Here is a 17,299-nt window from a genome sequence, read left to right as displayed (position 1 = left end):
CCCTCCCATGTAGCAACCATCAGTTTTTCTCTACATCTCTGAGTCTATTTCTGTTTTGTTCATTTATTCTGTTCTTTAGATTCCACATATAAGTGAGATCATATGGTACTTGTTTTTCTCCATCTGACTTATTTCACTTAGCATAATACCCTCTAGGTCCATTTATGTTGTTGCAAATGGTAAGATTTCATTCTCTTTTATGGCCAAGTAACACTCCATTGTATAAATGTACCACAGTTTCTTAATTGTGTATTGATGGGCATTTCTTGGCTATTGTGAATCGTGCTGCAATAAACTTTTTGATTTTTCTTAGTTATTGGTTTAAAGATTACAATACACATCTTTATAATAACATGCTTCAGATGAATGCTGATTTAATTCCAGTAAGATATGGAAACTTTGTTCTCATGTAGCTTTATTCCTTCCTCCTTCTTTTGTGCTATCATTGTCATATATATCACATCTACATGTGTTATATACCAACAATATCGTGTTATAATTATTGCTTTTTAAATCTCATCTCTGTTAAATTTTTAAAAAAGGAGAAAATATACATCTATGGAACAGGGGATTGGCAAACTATGGCATCTGGGCCTAGTCTGGACCACCACTTATTTGGTAAAGTGTTAGTGGAACAAAGCCATATCTGTTCATTTATTTATTGTCTCGGGTGCTTTCATGCTACAAGGCAGAGTAGTTGTGACAGATGGAATGAAGGGTGATAATAACATGACCCTAAAGAAGGTGACCTTGGATTATGTACGTGGGCCCAGTGCAATTTACGCAACTGTCATTTAAGTCAGTTATGTCATTGTAAACACAAAAGATACATTTATACTGTTTTTTTTTGTAGTCGTCTACGTAAGTACCTTTATTGATGCTCTTTATTTCTTCATGTGTATTTGAGTTCTAGCTGATATCACTTCCTTTCAGTCTAAACAACTTCCCTTAATGTTTCTTGTAAGGCAGTTCTGCTAACCATGCATTCTGGTTTTTCATCTATGTATGTCTTTATATCACCCTCATTTTTGAAGGATAGTTTTAAAGTATATAGACTTCATGAGGGACAGTTTTTTTCCTCCAACACTTTAATATGCCATCCACTACCTTCAGGCCGCCATTGTTTCTGATGAGAAGTCAGCTGTTAATCTTAGCGTGAATGCATTGTACACAGTCATTTTTCTCTTGCTGCTTTCAAGATTTTCTGTTTATCTGTTTGGCTCTGCAGTATCTAGGAGTGAATCTGTTTGTGTTTATTCTAATTAAAGATCATTGAGTTTCTTATATGTATAGAATATTTTTCATTAAATTTGGGAAATTACTTCTTCATTTTTTCCCCCTGTTCTCTTATTGTCTTGGACTCTCAAGCATATATTGGCACATTAGATGGCATCCCAAAGATTTCTGAAGCTTTGTTCATTTTTCTTCTTTTTTATTTTCATGTTCTTTAGCCTGATGTTCTAGCATGTTTGCTGATTTTGTCTTCTGTCAGCTCATATCTGCTCTTGAATCTCTCTAATGAATTTTTCATTTCATAACTGTATTTTTAAACTCCAACCAGTATTTCCATTTAGTTTCTTTTAATAATTTGTTTTTTCGATATTCTTTTTTTTTTTTTTTTTAAAGATTTTATTGGGGAAGGGGAACAGGACTTTATTGGGGAACAGTGTGCACTTCCAGGACTTTTTTTCTCCAAGTCAAGTTGTTGTCCTTTCAATCTTAGTTGTGGAGGGTTCTGTTCAGCTTCAAGTTGTTGTTCTTTCAGTCTTAGTTGTGGAGGGCGCAGCTCAGCTCCAGGTCCAGTTGCCGTTGCTAGTTGCAGGGGGCACAGCCCACCATCCCTTGCGGGAATCAAACCGGCAACCTTGTGGTTGAGAGGACACGCTCCAACCAACTGAGCCATCCGGGAGCTCAGCGGCAGCTCAGCTCAAGGTGCCGTGTTCATTTTTAGTTGCAGGGGGCGCTGACCACCATCCCTTGCGGGAGTCGAGGAATTGAACTGGCAACCTTGTGGTTGAGAGCCCACTGGCCCATGTAGGAATCGAACCGGCAGCCTTCGGAGTTAGGAGCGCGGAGCTCTAACCGCCTGAGCCACCGGGCTGGCCCCTCGATATTCTTATTTATTTAAAAATTTAACAGCTCTATTGAGGCATAATTGGTATACAAAAAACTGCACATATTTAATGTGTACAATTTGATGAATTTAGACATACATGTGGTACCATCATCACAATCAAAGTATAGACACTGATATTCTTATTTGATGTGTCATTATTATCATCTGTTAATTCTTTAAACATGCTTTCTTTTAATTCCTTGAAGCCTTTCTTTGTGAAGTCCACCATTTGTCTTCCCCTCCCCACAAAGCACTATATTTATTGACTATTTTTTTCAAGTGTATGGGTCACTATTTCCTGTTTTTGCATGTCATATTTTTGTTGTTGAAAAATAGATATTTTTAGATAATGTATTGTAGCAACTTTGGATTCTCATTGCCTCATCTTCCCCCAGGAATAGTTGTTATTGCTGTCTTTTGTGACTCCCCTGTACTAATTTTGCATAGTTTGTGTGCCTTGCAGTGTGTGGCCTCTGATTTCCACCTTTGCCAATGAATCGGTATAGCATAAGGAATACAATCAAGGTTTAGGCCATTTGTAAATCTGCCTCAGCTTTTACTTTGTGTTTGCAGGGCCTCTTATTCAGCCAGATGTGAGCAGCTCACTAGGATCCTCTCCGGTCTCCTTAGTGCACATTTATAATCTTCCAGACCACAAGGAATAAGTAGGTTATCATCAAGGACCACTTAAGCTTTCCTGTTCTCAGAATCTCCCTGTCAGGTTTTTGGGTGTTTGCCAATTTCTTGCCCCAATAAGTATTGCAATCTCAGTTAGGCTAGGTGTTATATTGGCTTTTCCAGATTGTTTGCTGCTGAGATCACTGTTGTTATAAAAAAAATACCCCAGTCATGGAACTTTCTGTGCTCTGCTCCAAGTAAAATCAGCCTTCTCTAGTGTAGTGAGCCTGCTGGTCTTCATGGTCTGACCCACCCAGGTAAACTTCTGCAAGATGCAATGTGGGGTGGGGAGGCTAGGAAAAATTGGAGCAAAACCAAGCTAAAATATCACAGATATCCACTGTTCTTATTGAGGTTCAGTAAATTTTCTTAAATAAATAGTCCTCAATTTTCTGTATGTTTTTGTAAATGTCCAGAATATTTAAAAGATTTCTCATTGACAATTTTGTCCAGTTTCATCGTTTCTTTTTAGAGAGATTTGCCGTACCCTCACTCAGCCATTCTGGAAGCCCCACACATTGCCTATTCTTGGAAAACTTTTTCCACGCAGTTTCATAGTTACTTTTGCACTTCAGTTAGTCCCTTCTTAGTTTTCCCTTACCATCCTCTGTGAAATAATGTTTGCTTATTTCCTTACTCTGTTTTAGTTTATGCCATAATACTTTTCCATATTCTAAAATTAGTGTGTGTGTGTGTGTGTGTGTGTGTGTGTGTGTGTGTTTATTGTCTTTCTCCTCCACTGAAATGCAAGCTCCCTGATGGTAGGGATGTTGTCTTGATAAGCATTGCATCCTTAGTGCCTATTGCAATGCCTAGTAAATAGTAGGCCCTCTATACATATTTGTGAAAGAATGAATGAATGGTAATTTTAAGCTTCTGAGAAAATAATCACTCTCATAAACTTGTACTTTGAATTATTACAGCATTTCGGGATGTTATGAAAGTCGCAATTATAGTTGACCCTTGACCAACACAAGTTTGTACTGCATGGCCTACTTGTATAAGTATTTGCTTTCAATAAATATATTGGAAAGGTTTTTTTGAGATTTGTGATAATTTGAAAAAAAAATCACAGATGAACTGCATAGACTAGATATAGTAAAAAAATTAAGAAAAAGTTCTGCATGTCACAGTGCATAAAATATACAGATACTAGTCTATTTTATCATTTACTACCCTAAAATATGCACAAATATATTATAAAAAATTAAAATGTATCAAAACCTATGCATACCAACACTTATAGATTGTACGTGGCACCATTCACAGTCGAGAAAAGTGTGAACAAACATAAAGATGCAGTATTAAATCCTAACTGCATAAAATTAACTGTAGTACATACTGTTTTTCATCATGTTTAATGCAACACCATGAATCTTGAATAACATCATGGGACCCATACGACGAGCCACCAGTGATGCTGGAAGTACTCCCAAGAAGCAGAGTAAAGTCACGACATTACAAGAAAAAGTTGAATTGTTTGATGTGTACTGTAGATTGAGGTCTGCAGCTGCAGTTGCCCACCATTTCAAAATAAATGAATTCAGCGTAAGGACCATTGTAAGAAAAAGAAAGGAAATTCATGAAGCCATAGCTGCAGCTATGCTGGCAGGTGCAAACACTTGCACATTTTGTGAAATATCTTTTTATCTTGTATTAAAAGTGTAGTTTTTATGTGGGTGCAGGATTGCTGTTAGAAAGGCATACTCTGATATGATTCAAGAAAAAGCAAAGTCGTTATATAACAAATGAAAGCAAAAGGAAGGTGAGAAATCTAAAGCTGGAGAATTTAATGCCCACAAAGGATGGTTTGATAATTTTAAAAAGTGGTTTGGCTTTAAATAATGTCAAGATAACAGAAGAAGTAGCTTCTTTGACCAAGAGGCAGATGAATTCCCAGATGCCATTAAGGAGAAAGGATGTCTGCCTGAACAGGTTTTTAATGCAGATAAAAGTGCCCTATTCTATTAAAAAACAAACAAACAAGAAAGCCACAAAGGACATTTATTAAGAGGGAAGACAAGCAAGCACCAGGATTTAAAGTAGGAAGGGATAGACTGACTCGACTGTTTTGTGCAAACGCAGTCAGGTTTATGATCAGGCCTCCCCTTATCTAACGCTGGAGCCTCGAAGGGGAAAGATACACCCCAGTTGCCAGTCTTCTGGTTGTACAACAAGAACGCTGGACAAGAATGCTTTCTCTGGATTGATTCCATCAATGCTTTCCCCTGCAGTCAGGAAGTACCTTGCCAGTAAGCGATGGCCTTTTAAAGTTCTTTTAATTTTGCACAACGCCCCTGGCCACCCAGAACCCCATGAGTTCAACCCTGAAGGTGTGGAAGTAGTCTACTTGCCCCCAAACACGACGTCTCTAATTCGGCCTCTAGATCAGGGGTCATAGGGACCGTTAAGGATCATTACACACGGTACTCTACAGAAAGGGTTGTCAATGTTATGAAGAGAACCCCGATGGAGAAAACATCAGGAAAGTCTGGAAGGATTACACTTTGAAGGTACCATCGTCGTTATGAGAAAAGCCATGAAAGACACCAAGCGGAAACATCAAGTCTTCTGCTGGAGAAGACTGTGGGCAGGTGTTGTGCATGACGTTACAGGAGCAGAGCCAATCAAGGAAATCATGAAATAGACCGTGATATGGCAGGTGGGGGGTGAAGGGCTTCGAGATGGGGACCTTGGAGAAATTCATGAGCTAATAGACACGACACCAGAGGAATGAACAGAAGATAACTTGACAGAGCTAAATGCTTCCAAACCAGCACCAGACGATGAGGAAGAAGATCTAGAAGAAGCAGCCCAGAAAACAAACTGACGTTAGACAATGTGGCAGAAGCAGGCTTAGACAATTAAGGCTGCTTTTGACTTCCTTTATGACGTGGCCCTTCTATGGCACGGGCGCTGCAACTAAAGAAAATGGTGGGAGAAGGATTGGCTCCTTATAGAAACATTTTTAGAACAATAAAAAAGCAAACTAGTCAGGCAGAAATTGCAGTGTATTTCCACAAATTTACATGGTCTGTGCCTGCCTCTCGGGCCTCTGCCTCCTCTGAGACAGTGAGAGCAGCCTCCCCCACCTTCATCCTCAACCCACTCACTGTGAAGATGAGAAGAACAGACCCTTCTGACGACCCACCTCCGCTTCATGAGTAGTAAATACCCATCATGCCACACACTGAGTAAACTTGTGTGTGTGTGTGAGTGTGTGTGTGAGTGTGTGTGTTGTGAACTGTATGACAAGACCTGTATGTGACGTTTTTGTGTCGTCGTCATCATCGTCACCTAAATATTGTCATGTAGAACATTGTGTACAAGACTTAGATGGAAGTGGATAACCTATCCTAACACAGGCATAGGTGAGTGATATTTAATATAACATTAATACTGTGTTAGTTTTCTTACTGTTTTACAACTTTGCTTTCAAAGAATGACATTACTGTACAGTATGCCTGTCTTTCTCATAATTGGAGAAACTACATATCAGCCTATCATCACAGGGAAATGGTTTTTTAAAAAATGTAACAGTGTTTCCAATACTGTAATATGAATATGACTATAATACTGTCTGCCATAAAATTTTATAAGGATTCATTCCTTAGTATATAGGCTAGACTACTGTGAAGCAATCGTATCAATTACACCAAAATGCAATCACATTGCTGCTTCTCTGTTATCAGTGCATGAGTCTTCGTACCTGTAAATAAATATGACTTTCTTTTTCACATTGTCTTTTCATTTTTGATGTCTAGTGTTAGTAATATGTATAACATCTATGTATTAGTACGTATATAAGACAAGATCGATGCAGGTGCTCATAGACAGGCAATTCATCGTGTAAATCGATGACAAACTTATGGTATCGATACGGTACAGTACAGCACTGTAAATGTATTTTCTCTCCCTTTGGTTTTCTTAATACTATTCTCTTTTCTCTGGCTTTCTTTATTGTAAGAATACAGTATATAATGCATATGACATACAAAATATGTGTTAATCGACTGTATGTTGTCAAGAAGGCCTCTGCTGAACAGAAGTAAAGTTTTGAGGGAGTCAAAACCTACAGGCAGATTTTTGACTGTGTGTGGGGAGGGGTCAGTACCCTAAGCCCTGCATTGTTCAAGCGCCAACTGTACACTTCTAGAATCCTCCACCTACAGAAATACTAGCCTTATATATAAAGATATATATGTACCGGGTGTTCACTGCATCGCTGTCTATAATTTTAAAAAGTTGGAAAAAAGCTAACTATGCCATGCTAGAGGAATGTTAAATTCCAAGACAAAATATGATGCCATAAAAGGCATTGTTTAGATGTGTTTTATAATGGAGAGATTTGTATGATAGTTGAGAAAAATGCATGTGACCGAACAATACGAGTATGATCATACCATTAGTAAAAGTGAAAACTGTGTGAGTATGTGTGTCTTTTTGTGTAGATTTACACGTGTAGGTATGATGAGGACTACATTAAGAAGACAATACCTTTTTACTCTATATTTTTTTACTTTTTTATTTACAGTTGCATGTATTACTTTTGTAATTTTATAAACAATAAAGAAAAAATTAAAAGTAAAGGGAATATTGTTGACATATTCCATTTTTATTCTAAGCACATGGTATTAGTGCACTGCATGTCCTCATAGAGTGTGCTTACTAGAAATCAGAATCTCATGATATGCCAGAGAGAGAGAAACACTTACCAAATCAATAAAGCTGAAGATGGAGTACGTACATGCAATACCTAATTCCAAGGGGTAGGAGAAGAGTAAAATACGTGACACCTCCCTCCCAAGTTTCTGAAACAGAAAATAGGGAGAAATCTTGCATTATTATCTTTAGTAAGTGCAAATATGTTCAAGGAAGGAGCACCTAGTATGGGAGTCAAGGAAAAGGAAAACAGGAAGAATAAATAAGTCTTCTTTCACCATTTGATTTCCCTAAGCATTTCTACCCCTTTGCCGTCTGCTCCACTGTTCCTAGCCTTCATTCCCTCAGTTCATTGTCTGCAGCTTCCATCCTGGCTCTTCATCACTCATCCTTCTTTTTGCACTTCCTACACTTCCTCACTTCCATCCTTCTCTTTACTATGGAGTCCCTGGCACAGCTCTAGCCAAATGCTTCAGTCAGTAGGTTTGACTTTTCTGTCTCCAATGATAAAATGGCTACCAAGAGATTTTATCAAGCAGTTCTCAGGTATTAAAACAGCTATGATTAATTACGAACTCACTTAAATATACATGTGTGGTGATAAAAATCTCACGTAGAAATTGCTGTAATATCGCTTGGAAGAATAAGTAAATTAAAAAAAGAGTTCAAAGGGCAACATTTCACTGGGAAGTACAAGGTGACTGTGATTTCTGAGGTAAATAATGCAGACCCCTTCTGTTGCTACCTAAAAGATATTTTTAACTGCATATCAGGGTGAATGATATTGGTACTAATCCTGAAGATAAATGTAGTTTTTGTGCTGAGTGTGGGAAGAGAATGATATTCATACCTAGAAAGAATAACATCATAATTCTTTCTCCTTCCATTCCTTCTCTTCCTTTTTTTTTGGTTGGCTTTATTTAATATCTTTTATATGAAATAAACTATGAGGTTGTAGGAATCAGATGGTAAGAATGAAATGACAACAATAAATCCTGTTTTTACAAGGTTTATGTTGAAGTAGAAAAGACAGAAAGATAGTAGGAGGTAACAGATGATAAGGTTAAATATGTCATAATGGATAAAAACTTGCTCAGTAATTATAGGGGACGGGAGGTTTACCCGAAGCCATTCATATCTAGGAGGGCTTCATAAAGAAGTGGAGCCTTTGAAATAAGACTAGGACTGAGAAAAGTGAAGTGGGAAAGCAACATGTTAGGCAGCTTTAATTTACGTGTTTCTTTGTACACTTTCTTGTTTCAGAAATAATTTAGCATAAATTAGAAGTGTGACAAAATAATTAAGAAATGAAGACAATATAGAACCAACAATAAAGCTAAAATACAAATCATATGATCTGTGGTTTGATAATGTGAGCAAAAAACTGAATACAAGAATGAACATAACATGTTTGAGAAAATGATAAAACAAGTTTAACTCAGATATAGTGTTCATTCATGTGTGATATTATAATAACAGCAAGGTAAAGAAAAGATTGTAGAGGGTTTGAAATGGCAAGGCAAAGAATTCTGATTTAATTTTGTTGGTCGAAACACAATTTGAACATTTTAGCTGGGAAGTACTTGTGACCTCTTAGCTGGCACGATTGTAAAAAATCATTTTGCCCATATTCCTTAATTTATAAGTTAGTGTTATTCTCAGACAATCTCTCCCTCTGAAAGTGGCAAGACATCTGCCAGAGAAGTTCAAATAGGAAAGCAACAGAGTATGACTGAGTTCTCCACACATAAGTTAAGCCTCTGTATCCAGCTCAAATCAGCAAATGTCCCTTTTTTGCTTAAGGCAATTAGGGTTGTATTTCCTGTCACTTACAACCAAGAGAGTCCTATTTAATACAAATTTAAGTAAATAATAAACAATATGTGGTAATTGGGAAGAAGTGAAAAGAGAAGGGGGAAGGGTTACATACATCACAGTTTTGAGCCTATGAGATTGAAATAAGGGAGTTTTGCAGTCGAGTATTTTGGAGAAAGTAAATATTTTCCATTTTATATCTGTTGAGTTTGAGATGATGGCAACCGAAGCTTATCCAAGTAGAAAAGTCAAGCTGGCCATTAGAAAAACAGGCCTGGAGTTTGGGAGACAGGCAAAGCAGTTAACTACTAACAGGTTGTGCTAGCGTTTTCTCGATGGACACATAAAGAAACTAAGGAACAAGGAAATTAAGAAACTCCTCCCAGGGCTCACATACAGTGAGTGCGGAAGACAGTGTTGGAATAAAGGCGTCTGGTTCTGGATTTATACTGCTTACCATTTTGCTGTATGAGGAGTGTATTTCAAAGGCATGCACTTTGGATGCTAACTGAATCTACCTGTGAACACCGATAACTTGATGAGTTTGTGGATTTAGCCAAGCCACTTGCTTATGATAGAAAGGTTGGCATGTGGAGAATCCTGTTGGCATGTGGAGAATCATGGCTGCCTTAGTAAATGTAGGTGTATAATTCTATAATGCCTCTAGGAAAGACAGTAGGTCAAGGATGTAGGTGTAATATACAAGTTCATTTTGTGTAATTAATCACAGCAAACAAAGCTGAAACTGTGTGTTTGGGAGATTGTGAAACTGATTGTTAATACTGAGTTCAGGTCAGATAAATACAGTCTAGAATGGTCTGTAATAGTGTTTGTAAAATGTAGGTCTTGGCAGTTATGCCATATTATCTTAAATGGATGATTATAAGTTTATGAATAAGAGTGGTAAGCTAAAATAACTTGAAGTAACTCTAATAACTTAATTCCTCCCTCCCTATCTTTGGCCCCCAAAATTAGAATTGAAGATTTCTAGATGGAATTTTCAGGGCAAGTGGAGAATTTTCTTATGATCTATAGGGAAAATCTGATGCATGCTTATGTAAAGCAATACATACTTCATTACGCACAATGGATTTGGGGTGTTGGTGCATCTTCTTTCCTCAGCTCATTGTCCCCTAGGCTTTTGTGTTACATGCTTGGATTCAGCCCGCTGATGGTCCCCTTTATAATATACAATATACTTGCAGGTGTGGAGCGGGGGTATATGGGGGGAGCAGGAAGTTTATCCCTCATCTACAGGGACTCTTCTACTCATTAGAATTATATTTGAATTAAAACTTTCAAATTGTTATCTGTTTTGTTCTGTTGTTCAGTAGCAAAGAGGAGTTCCACTCCAAGCTGTTCTCATTTTAAGTGGAAGATTTTTGTAAGTAATGATAGAGTCTTTTGCAGCACTAATAATGTGTGACTCTAAATTTAAGGCCAACACACTTGAAATAAATCTCTTGGGATATCAGTAAAGATATTCACATTAATTTACTATGCGAGGACTTAAAGAAAAATTCCTGTGAGGCACAAAAATAGGCTGTGCATAAAAAGCTCTACGTTAAACCAGAAATTACTAGGTGTTTATAATTTCAACCATATGCATCAATAGCTGAATCCTTTTGTTGATTTTGGGAATGGTTTTAAGGTCTAAGATTATACTTTCATTAAGAGAATCATTAGTGATCCCATGCCTAATGTAGATAAACTTACCACTGAAGCCTTCAAATTATTTACTTGTTTATTTTAACTGGGCATGTCAAGAATTCAAACATTCTATTAATATTTACAAAAAATCATGTTAGAATTATTGTTGAATTAGAACTTTCAATCAAGAGCTTACTCTTAAATCAAAGAATTTTGTGAGGACCAATGCAAGCCATTTTACCTCCCAAGGCTTTGAAACCTCTGAAAAGAATCATTTTGAAGTTAACATGCCTCTATAGAATTGGTCACTTACCGCTTGTCCATAATTCCTATATGACACAGAATGAAAACTAGACAACTCAATTGCTATGAAAACTGTTGCAATAATTGTAGTAATTATGCAGATAATGTTGATGACCAAAGCACATATAACCTGAAAAGAAGATACAGGGGACATTTACTATATTCAGAATGAACACTTTAGTTAGACAGTTTGTCTTGCTGAAAAAAATCATCTAGTTAAAACCTGGATCTAGTTTCTGAAGCTTTAGAAGTGTTGGTATGCTTGCCATTATTGTTCTGGTTTACGTGCAATCCAGTCAATCAGGAGAAAACACTAAAACATCATCACACCACTAAGCATAAATCTTCCATTTGGCTCAAAAATATTGTATTTTACAATCTTCTGAGTCAGTTGGAAGGAAGCCTTATACGTGTAAGATATCATTTGAACAAAAGGATTTCCACTGCAAAAAGAAAAAAAAGATGGAAAATGACTTCTCGTAGAAATAAGCCAAATAAGAATCAATGGTTTTTAATCCTGGGTTTTCATTCTCTAGGGAAAATCCATAAATACCTTTGGATATCAATTTTTTATTTGTATAATTATGAGATGAATTAATTTCTGAGATATCATTTAGCTCTAAGATTCTAAGATTTTTTTTCTTCCCAATATCTTTCCTCTTATACCATAGATGGATCTTTATTCTGGACACATCCTCTATTTTGTTACAAGACACAATCTTGTTCTCAAAGTGGATAGTTAGGAAAATGAAGTTTTACAGCAGTATTATGTCTATATATAAAGGCATTAGGTTTTATTACATTTTTTTCTAATAGTAAAGTTTATACGCTGTTAAAAGAAGGTAGACCACTAAACCAAAAAACTAAACAAAACAAAAACCTGTATTTAAATTTAGAAACCTTTACATAATCATGAATCTAACTAATATAGCATGTTTGCCTACATTAAATTATGTGCTTCTGGACTTTCACTTAATTCCTTCATTTATTTTACAAGTAGGGTAGATTTCTTCATTGTTTAGATACTCGCTGTTTTTTCATTAAAAACTATTTAGCTTAGTGACAAGTTATTTCTAGGGTACCCTAAACATTTCAACTTACCAGGCGTTGAGTTGGAAACTTTGTTACTCTTATTAAGACGACTCCTGAAATGATAAACTGGATATAAAAATATATATTTATAAATATTCATTAGAATGTATTTTTAACTCCCTCTTCTAAGTCAATTATTTTTATAATACTGAGAGTAACAAAAAATAAAAATGTTTTAGTCGAAGGAGTCAGGACAAGTTTCCATCACACAGTAATGAATTGAAAGGTAATAGTTGGGTCACTGATAACAGAAATGTATGGGGGACAGTGGGCAGGACCCAGGTTGTGGTATATGACTTAAGCTGTCCTGAATCGGAGGCCAAGTTTGCTTCTCTCTGAGCATGCTTTCTGAACTCATTCAATTATTACTTCTAACGCTGTCCTTCCCGATGAAATGATGCCACTAATTATAATTACTACTGTATACGTATCCAGATGTGAAAACAAGTAGTCCATGAATCTATTCCAAGTTGTGTTTGCATAAAATATACCTCTTACCTGGGACTGTAGCACTGTTAAGGTACCAGCTGCTGTTCATGTGTTTGTTTTTAAAAAGAGGTTCCATTATTTAATACCAGGCTACTCTGTCTATTTCCCAGAAGTATAAAGGGATGCCGTATTTTTTGAAGGTGGGCTGCACAAGTCTCTTGCGATATTCCTTTTGTCTTATCTGTTTTAGTGACTTTGAGGAAGATGCAAGTAAAAGGCTAATTTGTGGGAAAATGGTATTCATGCTATACACAATATATAGAAAAGCCAAACCTGAAGCTTACTAACTCCTCAAGGATAACTCAAATTTACATACTAGCACTTCACTCTGTAACAAGCTGAGATTTCCAAAGAGGTACATAGTGAAGGTAAGAGCTAGTTCAGAATATAAAGTGAAAATACCTTGTGAATTTTAAACTAGAATGCTCTCTAACCAACTCACCAAACCATGGGCTTTAAAAAATACCTTTCAAAGTTTATGACCTAAATGAGAAGGTTTGCATTGGATCAAACTTAATAGAAAATTTAGATAATTTATTCCTGGAGCTAAATGTGCTATTTTTATAATATGAACAATTAAACACTGAAGGATGTAAATCACATATCTGGATTTTGTCCACAAATTCACTATTTTTCTCCTATAGTTTTCCAACACAATGCTTTGACACTTGTGAGAATGTATAAAGGCAGGTATCTCCTGGGGGCTCCTGCGCTCACTATAGCCCTCTCCAGTGGTGAGCAGCTTATCTCCTCTAGCCCTTATACCATTGGTTGTCAGCTTGGGGTAAGTGGTTTCCTTTCTCCTTATTGTTATTTCCAACCTTTCTCTCTCCTCCAGCTTTGAATCAAACGTCGTCAGATTCTATCACCCACTATCCCTCTTGGTTGACATCATCTGTGGACCCCTTGGTTGCTGTTCTTGTTCTAGGTGTGTTTTTTTTCCTCCTAGGTGGTTTCAATTCTATCTATCTATCTATCTATCTATCTATCTATCTATCTATCTATCCATCCATCCATCCATCCATCCATCCATCCATCCATCCATCCATCCATCTCTGTCTCATCATCTCATCTCATCTCATCTCATCTCATCTCATCTCATCTCATCTCACCTCACCTCACCTCACCTCACCTCACCTCACCTCACCTCACCTCACCTCACCTCACCTCATCTCTTAATCCTTCCTAATGTCAATATGTCTATATATAATCCTCCTAATACCCTGGGCTTGTAGTTCTTTGAATTTATCTCCTCCAACCCTGTGACTCCATCCTATTTCAGTCACTCACTCTCATAAGCATTCTCTTGTCCTTGTTTCTGCCAATAAGTGTAACACCTTTCAAATCTCAATTTCAAGTATCCCATCTGACCACCACATTCTATCTTTCTGGCTCATGCCCTATACTATTACAACTCTAACAATCCTTTGACCCCATCTGGATCTATAATCTGAGCCCCTCACCTCTGTTATATTCTCTCCTTCACTAGCTTAAATTCCATGGTTAACCACTACAAACACTCATTTACACACACTCTCAACTCCTTTGCACCTTTCTTGTTTGATGAAAGTTGCATGGTTAAACCGAAATCCTGATTAAATGCAGTTCTTCTTACTGCATGTCTGAGCCCATGCAGCCAATCATGGCCTGAGGAAGATACACAACGATCTTGACCCATCTCACTATAAGCTTAAGTGAGCACTTAATGCTGCATGAAAGTCAAACTGCTTTTCCACAATACATGCACTGTCCCACTTTTCCTAGATGATTATTTCACATTCTCTCCTCCTCAAACAATCAATTCATTCTCCCATTCACACTCTCAGCTTATGCATTGCTTTCTAATTCACTGAAATATTTGAAGCCATTGGAAGAAAAGTTCCACAAGCTCCCAACATCCCATCTACCCACCGGTCAAACTTTGTCCTCCTTCTCTGGTCCTCTGCCTTTCCCTCCTGTTATCTACCTTGGCACGGTTTACATTAAAGGTGGATAATTCTTTGTTATGGAGGTTGCCCTAAGCATTGTAGGATGTTTAGGAGCATCTGTGGTCTCTGTCCACTAGATGCCCACCCCCAGCGGTGAAAACCAAAATTGTCTCCAGACATTACCAAATGTCCTCTGAGTTGCAAAATCACCTCTAGTTAAGACCCATTGGTAAAGATGAACTGTGTTTTAAAATTTATCATCTCTTATCTACACAAGTACACGATTCTACTAATCCCTCCCTCCCACCATTTAGCTCATATCAATTCTCTCTTCTGATTCAGTCCCCTCAACAAAAGATGTGATACTTCCAACTTACTGAAACAAACAAACTCTCTCTTGACCCGAATTCCCTCCAGCTGCCACCATATTTCTCTATACCACCTTACACCAAAGTCCTTAAAGGAGCTGTCTGTATTTGCTGTCAGTAATTCCTCTTCTCCCATTATTTTTTAAACCAATGCTAGGCAGGCTTTTGCCCCACCGTTCCATTGAAACTACTTGTCAGGTTTACTACTGGCCTCCATATTGCTAAACCCAATAATCAGCCCTTGTCTTATTTGACGAAATAACATAATTTAACATAGTGAATCTTTCCCTATTGTTCACTTGGGATGTTATACTCTTCAGATTTTCCTACTATCTTATGGCTATGTAGAAACCACAGAAAAGTGCAGGTAATGACAAATTTAGAAAATGTGTGAGTGTAGACTCATTGTGTGAGGAAGCTAAGATATGAAAATTAATCATGCTAATAGACATTATGGTTAAGATTCTTAATTTTTCACATGTCTAAGGGCAATCCAACCTATGGTTGTCATTGTGTATTCACTCCTGTATCCACATCTCTTGTAATAGCACTAGCAAATTAAAAGTGCTAAAAATAATTTGTTGAAAAAGGAATTTGATTTTGAATGAATTACCAACATGGGTTTTGTTACATAATTCTCCTGAAAACTTTGTTTAGAAACTACTCCCTATCTTCCATTAGGGGCATGCATATTATTTATTGAATAATTAAATCATACAAATGCATTCTACTCACAATAATTCCCCATAAAACACATCCTGTTTTGTAAGTTAGGGGTTCATATGTCCCAAATTTTCCTTTACTCTGTCCGATGTACAAAATCAATAGTAAATACCACATGAGAACATGAAAGATGCCAATCAAAATCTGGATAGCCTGTAAGAAGAGAATGCTATTAGTACTGAAACGATGTAATTTATAACATAATTCCAATAAGTGTTAACTATAAGAAACATTTAATACTTTTATAAAAGCTAAAAGTAAAACAGCAACACATTTACTCATATATTTCCTGGATTGGGTTACCCCAAAAGAAAGCCCTAACCAGGAAATACTGAGGTTTACCAAATAGGAGTCAACTATACTTGGAGCATCAGACTGCTCAATAATAATTCTGGCCAATTCTCCATAAGAAAGTTGAAAATCTGATGCTACTACTGGCTATTCTCCCAACCTATCAAGTAATGGCATGAGAGGAGAATACTGAGGGTACTTGAGAGAAAATGTGGTTACTAATCTGCTCATATTTGGATATAGGTAGCCACATATCCAGTATTTTCTTGTATGTTAGTAATTTATTAAGGATGAATCACTTTTTGAAACTTATAAAGGCTGGATTTACTTTTTCTTCAAGGCATACTTGGTGTGCATCTTTGTCACAAGCATGCTGTGGTGAGGTACAGTCCAACACAGAGATACGAAGAATACCCAAGTAGACTTGCTTGCACAAGGTATTCCTATTGGCTAGGGGATGGGCATGAGATGAGTTAAAATTTATAGTATGCAATCAATATAAAAAAAAACAAATTTTACCCTTTTGACTTAATGAAATCTGCCCCTTTCCAGATCCAAGAATATTCCTTATTAAATTGAAGTAGTGCATGATCCTGAATTTAGTCAAAGTGAAGTCTTACTTACCCCTAACACAAGTGCATCTGCTGTAGAGATTTTTGAACACACACATGGAGCCATATTATCAGCATTTCCTCTAGATGATGATGTCTCTCATCTTTAGTGATATTTTTATTAGCAAATTTCTACAAAATAATACAAAACACACATACACGCTTTGCTCAAAAGAAAATACTTAAGTTTGATTCTTTCATTATTTTGCAACCACCTTCCCAAACTCAGAAGCAATCACTTTCTTCTTTCCATGCCTTCAGTTTTAGAAGCATTAACTTGCATCCATGTGTCCTAAATAACAGTCTACATAACTGAAAAGCATCTCTATGACTAAAAAATATTGGTGTATTGCAGACATTTTCTGTGAGTAGTGAACAGTGTCTCTGGATGATAAAGTAGAAAGAACACCTAGGGAACAGTGTTAGGAAATTTTTAATAAAGGTTTTAACAATTCATTTGCATTTCATAATCAATTCAGTGCAATTCATAGTGCTATGTTAGCATTTTCAAAATCAAGTTCTTATATGTAAGTTCATCATGGGCTTGTGATTTTTCTTTTTGACACACACCTG

At 36.8% G+C, this 17,299-nt stretch overlaps 1 protein-coding gene across 1 annotated transcript; it reads right to left on the bottom strand.

The window, feature by feature from the left end:
• Positions 1-7,446: 7,446 nt before the first annotated feature.
• MS4A13 (membrane spanning 4-domains A13) lies at positions 7,447-16,793 on the bottom strand. The gene is made up of 5 exons (XM_088789907.1): positions 16,740-16,793; positions 15,837-15,977; positions 12,326-12,382; positions 11,235-11,354; positions 7,447-7,605 (listed from the first exon to the last, which is right to left on the bottom strand). Exons 1-5 carry the CDS (start codon positions 16,791-16,793, stop codon positions 7,447-7,449), a joined length of 531 nt encoding a protein of 176 aa, XP_088646033.1.
• Positions 16,794-17,299: the final 506 nt, after the last annotated feature.

Source organism: Rhinolophus sinicus, chromosome 14, assembly GCF_057876585.1.
Source record: "Rhinolophus sinicus isolate RSI-liver-muscle chromosome 14, RSI-T2T, whole genome shotgun sequence".
Classification (NCBI taxonomy): domain Eukaryota; kingdom Metazoa; phylum Chordata; class Mammalia; order Chiroptera; family Rhinolophidae; genus Rhinolophus; species Rhinolophus sinicus.
The sequence above is the reverse complement of the archived record's forward strand: the minus strand, read 5'-3'. Positions and strand labels throughout refer to the sequence as shown.